The sequence below is a fragment of the Bos grunniens genome, chromosome 2, assembly GCF_055505025.1.
Source record: "Bos grunniens cultivar Pamir isolate PY7600 chromosome 2, Bosgru_T2T1.0, whole genome shotgun sequence".
In the NCBI taxonomy this organism is placed as follows: domain Eukaryota; kingdom Metazoa; phylum Chordata; class Mammalia; order Artiodactyla; family Bovidae; genus Bos; species Bos grunniens.
This window is the reverse complement of record NC_141166.1, coordinates 19,611,618-19,632,388: the sequence shown is the minus strand read 5'-3', so window position 1 is coordinate 19,632,388 and position 20,771 is coordinate 19,611,618. Positions and strand designations below refer to the sequence as shown.

The 20,771-nt window shown below is 38.7% G+C and overlaps 1 protein-coding gene across 4 annotated transcripts in view; it reads right to left on the bottom strand.

The window, feature by feature from the left end:
• PID1 (phosphotyrosine interaction domain containing 1) overlaps positions 1 to 20,771 on the bottom strand; it is a 265,880-nt gene that overhangs the window by 141,917 nt on the left and 103,192 nt on the right. For 3 of the 4 annotated variants that reach the window (XR_015141163.1, XM_086337478.1, XM_086337489.1), the window contains exon 2: positions 1,945 to 2,091. The exons of the other annotated variant lie outside the window; for it this stretch is intronic. Coding sequence is in view for 2 of the 3 variants with exons in the window: in XM_086337478.1 (XP_086193604.1) it covers positions 1,945 to 2,091 (147 nt within the window). In the remaining variant the exon portion in view is untranslated. The remainder of the gene's footprint in view (positions 1 to 1,944; positions 2,092 to 20,771) is intronic. 4 annotated transcript variants of the gene reach the window in all.

The window sequence follows — 20,771 nt, the reverse complement described above, 5'->3', positions numbered from 1 at the left end:
ATGCTCTTCTCAATTCCTTCTATGTCTTTTTCAACATCCCTCTAGAAGTAAAATAAATGAACATGATCTAAAGAATGCATAGAAAGAAAAATTACTCCGTGAATCTGGAATTCTATATTTCTTATTAGAAATGTTATATTATCCTAGCAAATATTTCTCCTTCTCCCTCCCGCCACCACACACACACACACACACACACACACACACACACACACCCCTCTTTTGTTTCTGGGACTGCATTGTTAGGTCTTTTTATTCTGTAGCTGCATTTTCCCTTCCATTTAAACATGCCCTGCAGACTTTACCAAACTCCTCCTTATACTTGTTCCTACTGATTTCCTCATGCTTTTGAGGGACCACTGTCCCCAACAGGAACAGAATTCAAAAAGACTTCAGGAAATCTCTAAAGGAAATATAACCTAATTTGATTTCTTATCACTTCACAATTTAATGAGTAGTTTTAAAATTCCTTCACATCATCAATTCACCAAAAGCACTGCATACAAGGGGACCAAAGGCAGTTCTCTCCCCTGCTGAAGCAGGGCCACTGGCCACTGCTTTTGAGAAGCTAGATGCTCACCTTAGCAGAGTTATCGTTTAAATTTATTTTTTCCCAAATGGAGTCATTTAACTCGTTTGCCTGAGTCTCTCTGCTACTTCTCTCTAGAAATTAAAACCAAATCTAAACTCCTTGCCATAGTATCAAAGCTCCCTATGCCTGGACCCCCACTGGACTCCACTACAAACCATAACTCTGTCACCTTCCCACATTCACCAGTCCGTTCTTTTCTGTCTAAAATGCACAAGATCAGGGAATTCGCTCTCCTTCTCCCTCTAACAGATACTTCCACAAGTTCTTCACAGACTGACATTCTCATGAGTCAATGTTTTGTTCGTCTGTACTTTTCCCTCTCTCCTCCTCTAAGGAACAGTTAAGCCGCATAAAGATGCTGGGGTTGGGTAGGGGCTCTGGTTCTCACTATCTCCATTGCCAGGCAGTCACTGAGCACACCCAGAGTATTTGTGCGATGAATGGACATGTGTGAGGTTTTGTGCAAATACCATCACTCAGGCTTGCTCCAATCTGACCACAACTATGCAAGCACTGGGGAGGGGATGGAATATTCTGGTGAGAAAGATCAATGGATCTTTGCTTCCCTAACCCAGAAAGCAATAAGGGAAAGAGTGTACTACGAGGTTATAAAAGAAATCCACAAGCAAACATGCATTTCCCTGCCCCTTAATTTACTTTCAGGACTCAAAACAAATTCCTGATGACAAAATATGCATGAGACATATTTTCTTTGTTACCTCTAAGGCGATGACTATATTCATCAACACATGTAAAAAAGAATACTATGTGAGAAAGAAGCCAAAAACTTACCAAAATTATGTATTTCGTTTCTAGTTCTCTTTCCAAGTCAGCATTATGGTTTACATAAATGAAAAACACTTTTTAAATGGATTCTGAGGCATGAATACTAGAATAAATTTTAAGAGCTACAGCAAAACGAAAATGTAAATTTACCCCCAAAGGATTCAGAGAGTACAACTATTGAGAAACTTGTTTTGTTCTTTGGTCTTTAAGACATCTTATTCAGATTGTAAATACAAAGGGAGGAATTATCTTTAAGGACATAATTTTTCTTGTCAAACCCAACATTCCATAGGGCTACAGAAAATATGGGGCAATTACTATTTCATTCACACGTGGTATAACTCATGTCTTTAGTGTGTACCACCATACGATGAAGAGTGTTATATCACCAAGAAACATAAAGCGGGGTATAAATTCATACTACCATCACTCAGTGAGCTTATTCCGGTAGTCGTCTGACATCTTCACTCTTTACAAAAGTTATCACTATGAAACAAGTGCCTTAAGGCTATGCATCCTGTTGTCTGTCCCACCAACAGGTTCCCTGCTGGCCATGAGCCCCCTACCTTGCAGCCACTCTGAGTCCTGGTCTTCATCAGGGGCGTGGTCGTGCACAGCTCGATGGCCTCTGGCTCGTGGAAGATGACTGCTGGCAGAGGTTCCTTTTTCAGTGTTAGGACATTCAACTTAGACTTCAGCATGGTCTGAAAGTGCTGAAAAGCAGGAAAAAACAAAAAGGCCAAACAGAGTGAAATCATTTGGAATTGTACAAGGTGCCACTGCACAGCAAACTCAGGAGCAAACTTTATTTTATTAATTCCATTTTTACTAGGGCAGGCCAAAAGGTTTGAGTACAATGGAAGGAAAAATCTGTCAGGATACTACCAAAATGAAACTATGGGAGACAGCCAATACCCACTCTCCTATGCCATGGAAATATGGGGCAGTGGCAGCCTTGCCAGAACTTTGTTCTCAGAGGTTCTTCCAAAGTGATATGTATGGATGAGATTCTAGATGTGTAATCTATGCTAAAATCAGCTAAAAAAGTGAAGATGTTATAGGAGCTATTTGAAGGAAAGTCTAGAGATAATGAAAAAGAACCAATGAAAAACACACATACTTGACTTTTGTTGTGTCTGCCTTTTTCCTTTGTGTCATACCTTGGCTGTAGAACTTAAGAAAATTAGCTGCTTCTCAACAGACCATTTTATCTGCTGTCTAGGCCAGGACTCTAAATAAACATCTAGTCTACATTCAATTCTTATTGGCACTAACTTTGAAATATACCCAGAATCTAACCACATTTAATCACCATTGTTTTTCTATATGTACAGTTCAGGCACCACCTTTGTTTGGTCTATTATAGCAGCTTCCAATCTAGTCCTGCCACTTCCAACCTTGCCACACAGCAGCCTAAGGGAATCCTTCTAAAATCTAATCAGCTGTCACCCTTCTGCCAAAAGATCCCCACGTCTTCCCTTATTCTCATCAAAAAATTCTAAGTCCTTACTCTGGCCTTTAAGCCCACGCATGCTTCAGGAACCCAAAGCAGCTCTAATCTCATTTCCTACCCATCATCCTCTCATTTACTTGAGCCCAGTAAATGATGAATGACAAATTCATGTTAATAATTTGAAAGTTAATTTTTCTTTAAACTTAGAACACCATTAAACAGCAAGCTTTAAAAAGAAAAGCCACCATAATTATTCCAAAGAGAGATTCATGGAAGAAAAGAAAAAAAGCTTTATTTTTAGTACTTTTAATGGCACTTTTTTCTACTTTTTGAATGGAGGACATTGATTTTCATTTTGCATTGGGCCACACAGATTATGGAGCTAAGCTTGGTACACATAAATCCTCAAAACTATTTCCTTCCCCTGTTTTATTATCACTACTTATCATTACTATGAAATGTGTTTTATTACCATCTACTAGACTACTACTACTACCATCTACTACTATTCTATCACCATCCACTAGAATATAAGCACCATATAAGTAGAAACTGTTTTAATTAATGAAGTCTCCCAAGTACCTAAAACATCAACTGAAACCTAACAGATGTCCCACAAGTATGTGTGGAAGGTAACTCAGGCAATAAAAAGAAAAAAAAAAAAAAAATTCACAGCTCAAATATAAAAATAATGATCTCTACCAGGGATCATGGAATATACCAGCTCACAACTTCATCCAACTTGACATTTCTGAATATGTTATGGACTGTGAAATAAACACAGGACTGAAAGAAGTAAATACACAAGTTGTTGTTATAGTTATTTAGTTGTTAAGCCACGTCCGACTCTTTTTGCAACTCCATGTACTGTAGCCCACCAGGCTCCTCTGTGGGGATTTCCCAGGCAAGAATACTGGAGTGGGTTGCCATTTCCTTCCCCAGGGGATCTTCCTGACCCCGGGATCAAATCCACATCTCCTGCATTAGCAGGCAGATTCTTTACCACTGAGCCACCAGGGAAGCCTGTATATGCAAGTGCATTCACCTAAACATAAATTGCCAAAAACATTTTCCATACAATTCAATATAAAGGAAGGAGAAGTTTTGAAATCTGTATCAGAACAAGGCCTTCACTTTAAATTGAAAAAGAGGCTTTCACTCAATTTTCCCAAGGAGTATTGATGTCCAGTTTTTTTAATGTAAGGATATCTTCCTGATAACTGCATAAATCACAAATCTTTGTATTAATCTGAAGTTTCCATCTTTGCTCCTAATTAATTCCCAGCCAATAGAAGGTATGGATTTGGGGTTGCAAGGTGGTCTGGGAAGAGAAACATAGATCACTGAGAGTGACAGCTGAAGTTGGTTTGCCTCTGTGGACAACTAACTGGAGCCATGGGATGAAGACTGTAAAGGGAGGGGGCTCAGAAGACGGGATAATGAGCAAGTGGGGACACTCTACCCCGGCCGCCATTTTGCTGGGACTCCATGAGAGGTACATGAAGCTGCAGCTCAACTCAGCTTGACTTCTGACACACAGGAAGGTCCTGAAGATGGTACTAATGGCCCTGTTCTTATGTGGGTTGGACAACCACACTGCACAGAAGTTCTGAGACTGTCTTTCTTTCCCCACTGTCACTACTATCAGAACCAAATGGTTCAATCACTAGGCACAAGAGAGACTGGAAGTCACAGTTACATGTACATCCCCCTTGATTACTTGCCTGGGAGCCAAGCAGAAGAAATAAACATTAAAAAAAAATAAATAAATAAGAAGAAGAAACTTTCAAATGTGAATAGAAAAATGATGGAGTTCAAATTCCAAATGCAACACAATGTTGTTGTTTAACTTCCACCATCCACCTTTACTTAATACTCCCACTCAGCCAGCACTGTGAGAGGCATAGCTGGAACAGAAATAAAATGAGAGCCTCTTCTTGAAAGGTTTTTCACAATCAGTAGAGACTGTTAAATCAAATGACAACTACAATTCTACATGAGAAGTTTCTTAGAAGAGCTAAAGAAAAAGGCTAAGACAATATTTGAAAGTAAAATAGAGAAAATGATTCCTATTTTTTAAAGTGTTTTTTTTTTTCACTTTGATGGCATTGTCTTTTGTGTCCACTGTGAAAGGATGAAGGTAAAGAGAGAAATAAAATCTGGATTACATGATGAATCATTGAGTCTACCACTTTTACAGAAAATTAACATTTGTATATAATTCTGAGTCTATCTTGTAAACTTTCATCTGTAGAAATGCGATAGCTAAAGATGCGTCTGATAAGAACACTCTTCTGCCCCTCCCTTGGGAAAAACTCCACAACTATATGCTGCTTTGTGAAATGGGACTGCCAATCACAATCCCCCACCCCCTAACATTGAGAAAGAATATGTAACACAGGTTGACTATCTGAGTACCCCATGTCCCTGGCCAAAGGCATTCGTTAAGAGGAAACTTAAGACTGGCTGAACAGAATCTTCTGGAAGGTTGATATGTAGGGCTGCTAAACTGGAGTAAAGAGTACAGAGCTGCAGCTGACCTTCTTTCCTCCCAAGGTCAGGCTGTGAATGATAATACCACACAGAGACAAGGAAAACTCAGAAATGGAGAGTCACAGACTTGACAAGGCTGAACCCCTGGATCCAGCTGCATCTGGACTCAGATCTAGTGACAGACTTACTGATAGTGTAAACCAAAACACTGCCTTTTATGCTTAAATGAGCTTGAGTTACACGTCTGATCCCCAGAACTCAAGAGTCTCAGCAATAAAAGTTACTTTTTAATAAAAAAAAATCATCTGCAAAAATAAAAAGGAGATACGAAAATTTAAAAAGGACTTCATAAATGTTAATCTGCATAAATGAATAGCAACATTCTCTCTTAAAATATAATGAATCTTGCAGTTAGTTATTTGAATAGACTGAGCCTTAATGATCAAGCACCAATAACAATCCAAAGAAGGTATTATAGTCCTCAGGTTATTCATGTCTAAGATAAAGCCCTTTGAGCTGCCAAAATAACATGAATCCCAACTATCAAGAGACAGTGAAATACTGTGCATGCAATGATATCCAGTTCTTGCTGGGTAGACAAGACCCATGTGCCATCCCTAGCTCTGGTAGAACTGCATGACCTTGTACCTCCTGGGCCTCAGTTTTCTCATTCTTTAACTTTAAAATGCTTGTTATAAGTCAAATATGATATCGCTTGTTCTTTGCATAGATAAACAAGTGTAATAAAGATAATGCAACCTCAAATAACATAATCCAGTAGCATCATAAAAAGGCACCACAAAAGCGATCTAATAGAGTAGTTCAGAAAAGCTATGGTTCCCACATGACGGATGCACAAGGTTCCATAAAGAAAATGTGTTATTCATCCTTAAAGAAGGGAAGTGAACAGTGTTCTAGAAAATTAGGGCACTGCCCAGGACAAACTCAACAAAGCTCTGCTTTCTACATTTGGTGCTTTATGTGGGATCCTAAAATAGAGCCTCTAAATCAAGCCCCATTATGCAGATGGGGTAATCGCCATGCCCTGTATAATTTTACAGTTGGCGCTTCCTACTCCTATTCAGACATTAATCTCTGGCAGTTTAGCAGGCAGGGATTTACATATTTTACCAATTCAAATCCAGGGTATCTCACCTTTGTATTGATTCTGTATCCAAAATACAAAACTTATTTGGAAGGCAAATCCTGCTTTTTCATTTTTCTAAGATAACTGGAATACTATCTTCACTCAAATTAGAGGGAAGACATTAAAAGTTTTAATCCCTGGTTCATCTTTGCATTTTGAAGGCTGACTACAATGGTCAGTTTTAACTTGCAAATTACTGACTCAGTAATTCCCCAATAAAGCTTCAAAAATATTGCAAATGTTCTCAAGAGAACTACAAGGAACAAGTGGGTGAATGGAATTAATGGAAAAACTCAATAAACCAAACAAATGTTAATTTGTACAAGTATACAAAAATCAGTAGGGCTTTGACATTCCACGCATAATCACATTTCATCATTTCATTTTAATACTTTAGGGTTCTGTAAGAATTATTGGAACTCATTTGTAGTGTCCTTACACTGTATACCACTCGTCTCAAAAAAAAAAAAAGTGTAGCCAGGCCCCACATATGAATTATGGAAAAAGTGAAATAATCTTTTGTGTCCTTTAATACAATCTAATGGAAAGTTATGACCAATCTAGATAGCATATTAAAAAGCAAAGACATTACTTTGCCAACAAAGGTCCATCTAGTCAAGGCTATGGTTTTTCCAGTGGTCATGTATGGATGTGAGAGTTGGACTGTGAAGAAAGCTGAGTGCTGAAGAACTGATGCTTTTGAACTGTGGTGTTGGAGAAGACTCTTGAGAGTCCCTTGGACTGCAAGGAGATCCAACCAGTCCATTCTAAAGGAGATCGGTCCTGGGTGCTCATTGGAAGAAATGATGCTGAAGCTGAAACTCCAGTACTTTGGCCACCTCATGCGAAGAATTGACTCACTGAAAAAGACCCTGATACCGGGAGGGATTGAGGGCAGGAGGAGAAGGGGACGACAGAGGATGAGATGGCTGGATGGCATCACCGACTCGATGGACATGAGCTTGCATAAACTCCGGGAGTTGGTGATGGACAGGGAGGCCTGGCATGCTGCGATTCATGGGGTCACAAAGGGTCGGACACGACTGAGTGACTGAACTGAACTGAACTGAATAATCTTTTATTTATTTTTAATGTATAGTCTTAGATTACTGCTTTTAAATATTCTAGCACTTTCACACACACAAAAAAAAAAACCCACAAAAGTAAGAAAAATATTTTGTTAGTTAAACAGCAAATGATTTGTTAGATAATTAAGAGATAATATGAGTGAATAAAAGATAATTTTACTTAAATTCAACTTTCATTTAAACACATTTTAGTGCAAAGGTCTTCTTTATTATTTTTTGTGCTTTTTAAAAGTAAAGCAGGATTGGAAAATCTCATCAAATATAATAGGCATACACAAAATTGTTTTACTTCAAGAATTTGTAATGCAATTTGTGTTAATCTGGTATTTTAAGAAAAGAAAGACATACATCAATTTGGCATGAACTTTCTCACTGCAAATTTTCCTGGTGACTGCCATATTCAAAAAATATTACAGCTTAAAGGCCTCCATCCAGATATTCATAAATTTGTCTGTCTCTATTAAAGTGATAGCTATTATTAAACTAACTGAAAATACTCATGTTCACACACCCATATTTATTCATGCAGTTTTTAATTATGGAAGCATTTCTTTTACACATCACAGATTTTCTCAAGAGATTATGTGGGAGAAACATAAAAATAACTTCATGCTCCAGAGTATGCAGAAAGTTCCCAAAACTTGTGAAAGACTTAACTCAGGGGAGTGTGTGTATGTGTATTCACTTATTTACTTTGTTATTGATCTGAAATACATACACACAAATACACATGTGCTGTATCCCTGGCTTAAGTAGTTTCTGCAATTTTCTAAACTATTTTTCTATATGTAAACAGTTAAACAATTTACTGTTGAACACAGGTTGCAAGCTCGCAGCCCAAAGGCATGTTTGGCCTATAAATAAGCTTTATTTGATTCACACACTGTTTTATGATTAAAATTTGAAATAGTATTCAAAAATTGAGCTGTATATGATGAAAATTTGCATTTCCGCTTCTCTTAAAAGATCAGAAGATCAACAAAAGCAACTTGCATTCCCTCAGGGCAACAATTAACTCCAGCTGGTTGTTGCAAATGCCCTTATTTACTCAAGCATTTTCCTCTACAATTCACCATGTCCCCTCTTCCCCCAATACCAGCTTTCTCTTCTATACTAAATACCAGAGACTATTTATGTCTTACCAACTTCACTCCTACATTTGACTTGTGTGTGTGTGCTCAGTCGTGTCCGACTCTTTGCGACTCCATGGACTGTAACCTGCCAGGCTTCTCTGTCCAAGGAGTTTTCCAGGCAAAAATACTGGAGTGGGTTGCCATTTCCTACTCCAGGACATTTGACTTGCTTGACCCTTCTAGACATTTGAATTTGCAAATCCTGATGGAAAAATGACAAATGCTAGGAGCATAGAACAAAAATTCCACCCACTCAAGAAAAAAATTCAAGTATAGCTGAATTAACTCTTTCTTCCCTAGTAGCTCAGACAATAACAATGCAGGAGACCTGAGTTCGATCCTTGGGTTGGAAAGAACCCCTGGAGAAGGAAATGGCAACCCACTCCAGTATCCTTGCCTGGAAAATCCCATGGACAGAAGAGCCTGGCAGGCTGTACAGACCATGGGGTCACAAAGAGTTGGACATGACTGAGCGACTAACACACACACACATACTTAAATTAGGAATACTGAACAGAGTGTAAGTATGTGATAGAGAGAAGTAATAAAATAAATGAGTCAAACTGTCTGTCTGTGACATAAACAGATGGAGAGATATCCCATGTTCCTGGGTAGGAAGAATCAATATTGTGAAAATGACTATACTACCAAATGCAATCTACAGATTCAATGCAATCCCTATCAAATTGCCAATGGCATTTTTCATAGAACTAGAACAAAAAATTTCACAATTCATATGAAAACACAAAAAACCCTGAATAGCCAAAGCAGTTTTAAGAAAGAAGAATGGAGCTGGAGGAATCAACCTTCCTGACTTCAGACTATACTTTAAAATTACGGTCATCAAGATAGAATGGTACTGGTACAAAAACAGAAATATAGACCAATGGAACAAGACAGAGAGCCCAGAGATAAATCCACGTACCTATGGGTACCTTATTTTTGACAAAGGAAGCAAGAATATACAATGGTCAAAGATAGCCTCCTTAATAAGTGGTTCTGGGAAAACTGAATAGCTACATGCAAAAGAATGAAATTAGAACACTTCCTAATGCCATATACAAAGACAAACTCAAAATGGATTGAAGACCTAAATGTAAGACCAGAAACTATAAAACTCTTATAGGAAAACATAGAACACTCAATGACATAAATCAAAGTGAGAGAGTCAGTTCCTAGGCAGGTTGATAGGGAGTCTAGGGGTCCCCAAGGAGAGAGGGGTCTGGAATTCTCAAGGAGGAAGAAAGGACAAACTTTTTTCCTTTCTCCACATTCCTTAGGATTATATAACAATAATGTATCCTGCCTGAGGACAGTCTTTGGATTAAATCTTCTGGCTAATTCTGTTATCTTAAAATGTAAATTACGGGAGTAGGTCTGATGAGGTCTTTACAACCTCCAGACATTCTTTGGAATATATAACTTTATTGTTAACACTAGCAAGCGGGTACTCTTTCTGCCCCCTTCTGATGCCTATGTCAGAAGCTTTCTCTATCTCCTTTATACTTTAATAAAACTTTATTACACAGAAGCTCTGAGCGATCAAGCCTCGTCTCTGGCCCCGGATTGAATTCTTCTCCTCCGGGGGCCAAGAATCCCGGTGTCTTTGTGTGATTCAACAACAACCTTTCAAAAGCAAGATCCTCTATGACCGACCTGCTAGAAAAATGGAAATAAATACAAAAATAAACAACGGGGACCTCATCAAACTTAAAAGCTTTTGCACAGCAAAGGAAACTACAAACAAGGTGAAAAGAAAACCCTCAGATGGGAGAAAATAATAGCAAATGAAACAATTGACAAAGAATTAATTTCCAAAATATTCAAGCAGCTCACACAACTCAATACCAGAAAAACAAACAACCCAATCAAAAAATGGGAAAAAGACCTAAACAGACATTTCTCCAAAGAAGACATACAGATGGCTAACAAACACATGAAAAGATGTTCAACATCGCTCATTATTACAGAAATGCAAATCAAAATTACAATGAGATACCACCTCACACCAGTCAGAATGGCCATCATCAAAAAGTCTACAAACAATAAATGCTGGAGAGGGTGTGGAGAAAAGAAAACTGTCTAGGATTGCTGGTGGGAATGTAAATTGATACAGCCACTATGGAAGACGATAAGGAGATTCATTAAAAAGCTAGGAATGAAATCATCATATCACCCAACAAGCCCACTCCCAGGAATATACCCTGAAGAAATCAAAATTGAAAAAGACTCATATATCCCAATGTTCATTGTAGCACTATTTACAATAGCTAGAACATGGCAGCAACCTAGATGTCCATCGACAGATAAATGGATAAGGAAGCTGTGGTACATACAGTGTAATACTGCTGCTGCTGCTAAGTTGCTTCAGTTGTATCTGACTCTGCGCGACCCCATAGACGGCAGCCCATCAGGCTACTCAGCCATAAAAAGGAACACATTTAAGTCAGTTTTAATGAGGTGGACAAACCTAGAGCCTATCATACAGAGTGAAGTAAGTCAGAAAGAGAAATATAAACATTGTATACTGATGCAAATCCATGAAATCTAGAAAGATTGTACTGATGAATTAATTTTCAAGGTGCAATGGAGAAACAGGCATAGAGAACAGACTTATGGACATAGGGAGGAGAAAAGGAGGAAGAGGGTGAGATGTATGGAGAGAATAAAATGGAAATACAATCTAGAAGGCTGGGATGGGGAGAGAAATAGGAGGGAGGTCCCGGATGGAGGGGACATGGGTGTACCTATGGATGATTCTTGCTGATGTATGACAGAAAACCACAAAATTCTGTAAAGCAACTATCCTTCAATTAAAAAAAACTTTAAAAAGCTAAAAAAAAAATTGGTCATTCCACATAATAAGTATGACACAAGAATAAGCATTTAGAAATCTGTTCTTCTCTAAGTTATTCCCATAAATATGGTGGTATGAATATGTTAGTGCACTAAATTCAATTAAAGTGCTAAAGAACAATATTTTTACTTCTTTTACAATCAAGTGACAGGAATCAAATAGTCTATGCCACTAAAAACAACCGAATAAACCAGGAAAAAATATGAAACAACAGTTTGTGAGACACTGGATATCTGGCTATGGAGGACAGTGATCCCTGAAAGATGTGAACCAAATGAGATACATTATACAATTGTCCAGCTTACTACCTTTAGGGAGTTTGCAGGCTGCCATGCAGGGAGGAGGAAAACAGAGCCCAGCAGAGTCCCTGATAAGTTGACACAGATGCAAGTTCAAGGAGACAAAAAAAAAGGAAAAATCTTCACACAGAGATAACTTTGGAAATCTGCAGAGCATCCCCTTAAATAGTTAAGTATTATTCAGAATATATATGAAAGGAAAGTAACGAAAGGAAATAAATCTCTGGAAAGAACTAGAGATTAACGAGCTGGTGCTCACACAGTTAGCAATATTGTCTGTTTCCACCAATGAATGGAAAAACGTGTGAGTCACAGGGCAGCAGGTAGAGTACTCAATGTCTAATTTCAGTGGCAGGAAATAATCAGCACTAGACTAAATACCACTCTGATTCCACCGTAAATCTTTAAAAGATGCTCCAAAACAGTCAAAGTACTTCGGAGTGATTTAAGTGAATTCCAGAAAAATAGCTAAAAATATTTATAGAAATAACAAAAATATCCAGCAACCAACAAGGTAAAACTCAAAATGTCTAACATCCAAACAAAAATCACCAGGTACACAAAAAGGCAGGAAAACAGAACCCATAATAGAGACAAATAAATTAATAAAAATAAACCAAAAATGGCACGGATGTTATAGTGATCAGATAAAGACATTAAAACTGTATATTAAATATTCTAAAAGTTAAGCGGAGATAAAGATATAAAAAATCCAAATTATTCACTGCCAGTGAGCCTTTTCTATAAGAAATGTTAAAAAAAGTTAAGCAAAAGAAAAGATGAAACTATAGATCAAAGGAAATGAATGCACAGAAGAGGGTAACTACACGGAAAAATAAGTTTCTTTCTTACAATTTAGAATTCATTCAAAGATAATTGATAATTTAATTAAATATGTAATATTATAAACATATTTGTTATATATATCCATTATATTATATAATAGGTATATAATATTTTAAACAATTTAATTTAAAATAATAGCAATGTGGAATGGGATTTCATCATACATAACAGTAAGATGTATTGCCACACTAGTACAAAGGTCAGAAAAAGTAAAAATGGAAGTATACTATTTTAAGGATCCAACAGTATATATGACATGGTTTAACATCATTTGAAGGTAACAAACACCCACTTCCAACAACACAAGAGAAGACTCTATACATGGACATCACCAGATGGTCAACACCGAAATCAGATTGATTATATTCTTTGCAGCCAAAGATGGAGAAGCTCTATTCAGTCAGCAAAAACAAGAGCAGGAGCTGACTGTGGCTCAGACCATGAACTCCTTATTGCCAAATTCAGACTTAAATTGAAGAAAGTAGGGAAAACCACTAGACCATTCAGGTATGACCTAAATCAAATCCCTTATGATTATACAGTGGAAGTGAGAAATAGATTTAAGGGCCTAGATCTGATAGATAGAGTGCCTGATGAGCTATGGAATGAGGTTTGTGACACTGTACAGGAGACAGGGATCAAGACCATTCCCATAGAAAAGAAATGCAAAAAAGCAAAATGGCTGTCTGGGGAGGCCTTATGAATAGCTGTGAAAAGAAGAGAAGCGAAAAGCAAAGGAGAAAAGGAAAGATATAAGCATCTGAATGCAGAGTTCCAAAGAATAGCAAGAAGAGATAAGAAAGCCTTCTTCAGCGATCAATGCAAAGAAATAGAGGAAAACAACCAAATGGGGAAGACTAGAGATCTCTTCAAGAAAATCAGAGATACCCAAGGAACATTTCATGCAAAGATGAGCTCGATAAAGGACAGAAATGGTATGGACCTAACAGAAGCAGAAGATATTAAGAAGAGATGGCAAGAATACACAGAAGAACTGTACAAAAAAGATCTTCACGACCCAGATAATCACAATGGTGTGATCACTGACCTAGAGCCAGACATCCTGGAATGTGAAGTCAAGTGAGCCTTAGAAAGCATCACTAGGAACAAAGCTAGTGGAGGTGAAGGAATTCCAGTTGAGCTATTCCAAATCCTGAACGATGATGCTGTGAAAGTGCTGCACTCAATATGCCAGCAAATTTGGAAAACTCAGCAGTGGCCACAGGACTGGAAAAGGTCAGTTTTCATTCCAATCCCAAAGAAAGGCAATGCCAAAGAATGCTCAAACTACCCCACAATTGCACTCATCTCACACACTAGTGTGTGTCTCCAAGCCAGGATTCAGCAATATGTGAACCGTGAACTTCCAGATGTTCAAGCTGGTTTTAGAAAAGGCAGAGGAACCAGAGATCAAATTGCAAACATCCACTGGATCATAGAAAAAGCAAGAGAGTTCCAGAAAAACATCTATTTCTGCTTTATTGACTATGCCAAAGCCTTTGACTGTGTGGATCACAATAAACTGTGGAAAATTATTCGAGAGATGGGAATACCAGACCACCTGATCTGCCTCTTGAGAAACTTGTATGCAGGTCAGGAAGCAACAGTTAGAACTGGACATGGAACAACAGACTGTTTCCAAATAGGAAAAGGAGTTCGTCAAGGCTGTATATTGTCACCCTGTTTGTTTAACTTATATGCAGTGTACATCATGAGAAACGCTGGACTGGAAGAAACACAAGCTGGAATCAAGATTGCCGGGAGAAATATCAATAACCTCAGATATGCAGATGACACCACCCTTATGGCAGAAAGTGAAGAGGAACTCAAAAGCCTCTTGATGAAAGTGAAAGAGGAGAGTGAAAAAGTTGGCTTAAAGTTCAACATTCAGAAAACGAAGATCATGGCATCTGGTCCCATCACTTCATGGGAAATAGATGGGGAAACAGTGGAAACAGTTTATTTTTCTGGGCTCCAAAATCACTACAGATGGTGACTGCAGCCATGAAATTAAAAGACACTTACTCCTTGGAGGGAAAGTTATGACCAACCTAGATAGCATATTCAAAAGCAGAGACATTACTTTGCCAACAAAGGCCCGTCTAGTCAAGGCTATGGTTTTTCCTGTGGTCATGTATGGATGTGAGAGTTGGACTGTGAAGAAGGCTGAGCACCGAAGAATTGATGCTTTTGAACTTTGGTGTTGGAGAAGACTCTTGAGAGTCCCTTGGACTGCAAGGAGATCCAACCAGTCCATTCTGAAGGAGATCAGCCCTGGGATTTCTTTGGAAGGAATGATGCTAAAGCTGAAACTCCAGTACTTTGGCCACCTCATGCGAAGAGTTGATTCACTGGAAAAGACCCTGATGCTGGGAGGGATTGGGGGCAGGAGGAGCAGGGGACAACAGAGGATGAGATGGTTGGATGGCATCACTGACTCGATGGACGTGAGTCTGGGTGAACTCCGGGAGTTGGTGATGGACAGGGAGGCCTGGTGTGCTGCGATTCATGGGGTCGCAAAGAGTCAGACACGACTGAGCGACTGATCTGATCTGTGGTAAGTTAAATATATGTACTATAAACCATGAAGCAATGAGTAAAATAAAGAGCCAAAGAGTTATATATAATAATAAAGAAGATAAATCATAAAAAGAAAGCATAGAGAAAAGAGTTAACCAAAAAAAAAGATAAGACAAATAGAAAACAAATAACATGATAGGTTTAAAATTAAACAATTACATAAAATCTTCTAAATACTCCAAATAAAAGATATAGCTAGTTCAGTCACTAAGTCTTCTCCAGCTCTTTGCCACCCCATGGACTGTAGCACACCAGGCTCCTCTGTCCTCCACTGTCTCCCAGAGCGTGCTCCAACTCATGTCCATCGAGTCAGTGATGCCATCCAACTATCTCATCCTCTGCCGCCCCCTTCTCCTTTTGCCTTCAATCTTTCCCAGCATTAGGGACTGTTCCAATTAGTTGGCTCTTTGCATCAGGTGACCATGCATCAACCTAATTGGCTGAACCACTTTCTCATTTTTGCCTGTTTCAGGCTTGCTTTTCAGGGAACTTCAGGTTACTGAGTTTTCTTTTAGGCCTTTAAGTCTATAGCAGTTCAGTTCAGTTCACTCACTCAGTCGTGTCTGACTCTTTGCGACCCCATGGTCTGCAGCACACCAGGCTTCAGGAAGTCCAACACCAACTCCTGGAGTTGCCCAAACTCATGTCCATCGAGTCAGTGATGCTATCCAACCATCTCATCTTCAGTCGTCCCTTTTTCCTCCTGCCTTCAATCTTTCCCAGCACAGAGATAGATAGATAGATAGATAGTTAGATAGATAGATAGATATATAAATAAAATAGTGAGATTAAATAAAAACAAGACCCAACCCTATTGCTGCCTATAAGAAATTCACTCTAAATATAAAGAAGCAAATAAAAACCATAGACCACCAGGATATAAACCACAAATATGTTCGGTAATTTCAATATAGATAAAAACCACAAATCTGATTGGTAATTTCAATACCTCTCCCTCTAAAATTGATAGAATAAGTAGAAAGAAAACCTGTAAAGATATAGAAGTTTTGAATAACAGCATCAACAAACCTGACATAATTTATAATTATAAACCACTTCACCAAAAATCAGTGTAATTCAAGTGTACATGAAACATTTACCAAGGCAGACAAAATTCTGAACTACAAAGTAAAAACTCCACAAATTTAGAATTCAAGTTATCCCAAGAAATAACAGAAAAATCTCTGCACATTTTCCAAATATATGGAAACTAAATATTATACTTCTAAATAACCCATCGATTAAAGAATAAATCAAAAGGCCAAGTAGAAATTATTTTGAACTGAATGAAAATGAAAATATAACATATCAAAAATTCTGGCATGCCACTAAAATAGTCCTTAAAAAGAAATTTTATAGCACAAATGCCCATACTAGAAATATAGAAATAGTAATAGATTAGAAATGCAAAAGAAAGTTTTCTATTCAATAAATTCATCTTCAACCTTAAGAGAAAAAAAAAAAGGAAGAATAAATGAAACCCAAAAGTGAGTAAAACAAACAAACAAACAAATAATAAAGATGAGAGGAAAAATCAATGAAATACAACACAGAAAATCAATATAGTCAAGATGATATCCTGTCTTCATGTTCCCTTATACTTCTGCTGGCTGTGTTGAGTCTACTGATGAGCTCGTTAAAGGCCCTCTTCAACTCTCTCACTGTGTTGCTGTTTTCGTTCCTGTCCTTGTTTTCCTTAACAATTCCATCTGATTCTTCCTTACAGTTTCTCTTTGCTGAAATTCCCCATACATTCTTGTGTGTTCTTCACTTTTCTCTCTAGAGCCTGCAGTATACTAATCAGAGTTTTTTTTTTTTTAATTTTCCAAGAAGTTCCAAAGCAGGTCAGAAAGCTATAGTGGATGGGATCAGCAGCAGACCACCAAAAGGTTACCGTGACCCTTTTTTTGATCCAAGTTTGGCTTTGGTAAGTGCTTTGGAGCTTTTTCTCGGTCCAAACACTGAGTTTGTCATCACCAGCTGTCCGTATAAAATTCATTTTTTCATCACACATCATAATCTGATCACAAAATAGTTTGTTGTTTTTGCGTACAATAAGAGAAGACTACACTTCAAAATGATTTTTTTGATTTGCGGTCAGCTCATGAGGCACCTACTTATCGAGTTTTTTCACCTTTCCGATTTGCTTCAAATGCCAACTGACGGTAGAAAGGTTGATGCTGAGATCTTCGACAACTTCTGGTGTAGCTGTAAGAGGATCAGCCTCGATGACCCTCTCAACTGGTTGCCGTTAACTTCTGATATCCAGCCACTATGCTCCTCATTTTCAAGTCTCTCCTCCTTTGCAAAACTTCTTGAGCCACCAGTGCTGTACATTCATTAGCAGTTCCTGGGCCAAATGCATTGCTGATGTTGCAAACTGTCTCTGCTGCTTTAAGACCCATTTTGAACTGGTATAAAAAAATTGCTAGAATTTACTTGTTGTCTAACATCATTTCTATGAATCTGAAAGTGTCAGTCGCTTAGTAGTGTCTGACTCTTTTTAATCCCATGGACTGTAGCCTGCCAGGCTCCTCTGTCCATGAAATTCTCCAGGCAAGAATACTGGAGTGGGTTGTCATTCCCTTCTTCAGGGGACTATCCCGACTCAGAGATCCAACCTGTGTCTCTTATGTCTCCTGCACTGGCATGCAGATTCTTTACCACTGTGCCACCTGGAAAGCCACACAAATGTTATGAAGTGCATATTAGGTTTATCTCTCATTTCCAAAGGTCCTTTCCTCCCTCCCTGTTTATTTCCAGCTCTGATATTTATGGTTTCACCAATGCCAAAAACTATCTAATTGTTGTTGGTTTCCTATCTCCCTCCTCAGACACCTTTTCTTACAGATATATTGGTTCTATCCTCCCTCATAAACAAATGTAGGAAGATGAACCAGAAACTCTGTGGGAGGAACTAGCCAGCAACACACATTATTCCTTCCAGATGAACTAAATCAGCTCCCTGATTTCACTGATGAAGAAAACAAAGCCCAGGGAAGTGAAGTAACTCGTCCAAGGTCGCCCCGAGCTACAGGCTTCAAAGACAACCAGCCTCGAAGTCCAGTCATCTGATGACTAGTTGAGTTCTCAACCCAGCATGTCACTCCAGATCAGTTCTGCACCCCGGCACCCCTGCCCTCCTGTCCAGAGCTGACAAGATAGCTACCAATTCATCTTTCAGAACTGCATAATAGCCTAAATTTTGTAATAGACAGTATAAGGCACAAAGTAAAAGGAAGGTTTTAGAATCAGAATCTCCTAGCTTTAATCATGATCCTAAATATATGATGGGCTTCCCTGGTGGCTCAGATGGTAAAGAATCTGCCTGCAATGCGGGAGACCTGGGTTCAATCCCTGGATTGGAAAGGTCCCCCGGAGAAGGGAACAGCAACTTACTCCAGTATTCTTGCCTGGAGAATCCCATGGACAGAGGATCCTGTTGGGCTACATTTCATGGGGTCGGAAAGACATGACTGAGTGACTTTCATTTTCACTAAATATATGACACAAATTATCTTTATTTTTCCCTCATTTTCTGCCATTTATAGTTAGAAAATCGTTTTTAATTAGGTTTTTAAAAATTTTTTGGTCACATCATGCGGTATGTGGGATCTTAGTTCCCTGACCAGGAATCGAACCCACAACTCCTCAGTGAAAGTGCAGAGTCCTGACCAGTGGACTGCCAAGGAAGTCCCATAGACAACCACTTTTAAATATCTGGAAGCATATATACAAAAGTATTAAGTAGCCATTTCTAGGTCGTTGAATTGCATGTAATTGCCTTCTCTTTCCTTTCTCTAAGTTAATCTGTATATTTTCTACCACTTGAAAAGTCAATGTGCATTAATCTTAAGTAACATCTAATGTAAGTTATTGGTAATTAACTTACACAGATGAGGCAGAGATCAAGTGGCCGCCTTCTCAGATCACTCTGACACACACATGTACGTGAGGGAAACAAAAGGCAGCCTTTACAAACCTGACCAGAGCAAGTGCACAGCCAGAAACATCCATGAGGGCTTATCTTCCTCCCAAGCAACAAATGAGGGCACAGAGCAGAGAATAAAAACAAAACAGCATAAACACGCTTTTAAAAGAATGAAAAGAAGTCAGACAAAACAACATAAGATTTGGAAACCAAACCAAATGTTATGAGTTAAGATTCATAACAATAATTCATAACAATTCATAACAATAACTGTTTGTCATACTCCCCCACCAAGGGACTTCATTCAGTCCCTGACTGTGGCCCCTGGGGCACTCACACATTCCCATTTGAAATGCTTGGCTTTCTGGTGTAATGAACCCCATTCCTCAGGACATGACAGGTAAATGTTCTGAACACACACACATTTTTGTCCATACGCATTTGGTTTTATTTTCACTTCATTTTTGCTAGACAAAGTTCCTCTGCAGGACAATGTTGCTTTGGTTGCTGTTGGATTGAACATTATCTCAGCAGGTTGGAAGGAAACTAAAAATAATTTTGTTCCCAGGCTTCAAATCATCAGGAAGGTGACATGCCAGAGCTTTGGCAAGCCCAGAGTTCGCTTTGATCAGGGTGCAGGAGAGAGCACCATGCTGCAGAGTCATCTACAGAGAATAGAGAATCCATTTGCTAAACATGATACCTTCAGCAGAGTTTTTTTTTAAGACTAAAAATTAATCCACATCAAGGGAGTGTGTGTTAGCATTATCTATCATTTCCAAAGGTCCTTTCCTCCCACCCTATTCCTTTCCAGCTCAGATATGTATGGTTTCATATTTCAGCAACTCTAATATTTTGTTGACCATTCTTGCAACTATCATCACTTCTACAGAGGCTTTTTGGACACCCCTTACCTCCCAGCTCAGGCAGAATTGACCTCTCTACCTGCTTTATGCCTGAACCATACATTGTACAATAGGACTTTCATCATACCACCTATAATGCCAGAATGTAAGTACATTTATAAGGTTGCTTCTTCTTTGTAACCCTCATCTCTTGCAAAGCACCTGACAAAAAGCAGTGATGAAATGACTATTTAATGAATAAGTGAACGATTAAGTGAGTAAGAAAAACAACATAACTAGAATTAAAAAACAAAGCCATCAAAGTACACACATGACCAAATCAGCCTGTTCTCATCTCCCTTCACTCCCTTCTACTCCTTGACTCCACACCACCAACTACCATGAGCTAGACTACCATGTTCTGAAGATCACCCTAGCGGTCAGCTCGGGTTCAGGTCCACAACCAGACAACCTCCAGCCTCACGTGGAGAACGCTGACAACTCCCAGCCACAGGGACCATAACTGGGGTCCACACTTGGGTCACCGAAATCACACAAACTTCCTCAGGAAGGAAGGGCTCCTTGCCTTCAGCCCCTTGAGAAGCAACATGTAGGAGATCCCAGCCATCTCTCAGGCCAGTCTCACCAAATGACAGCAGCACAAAAGGCTCATCTCCACCCAGTTCTGGTAGAGATGGCAAAACATTTCAATGAGGAAAGT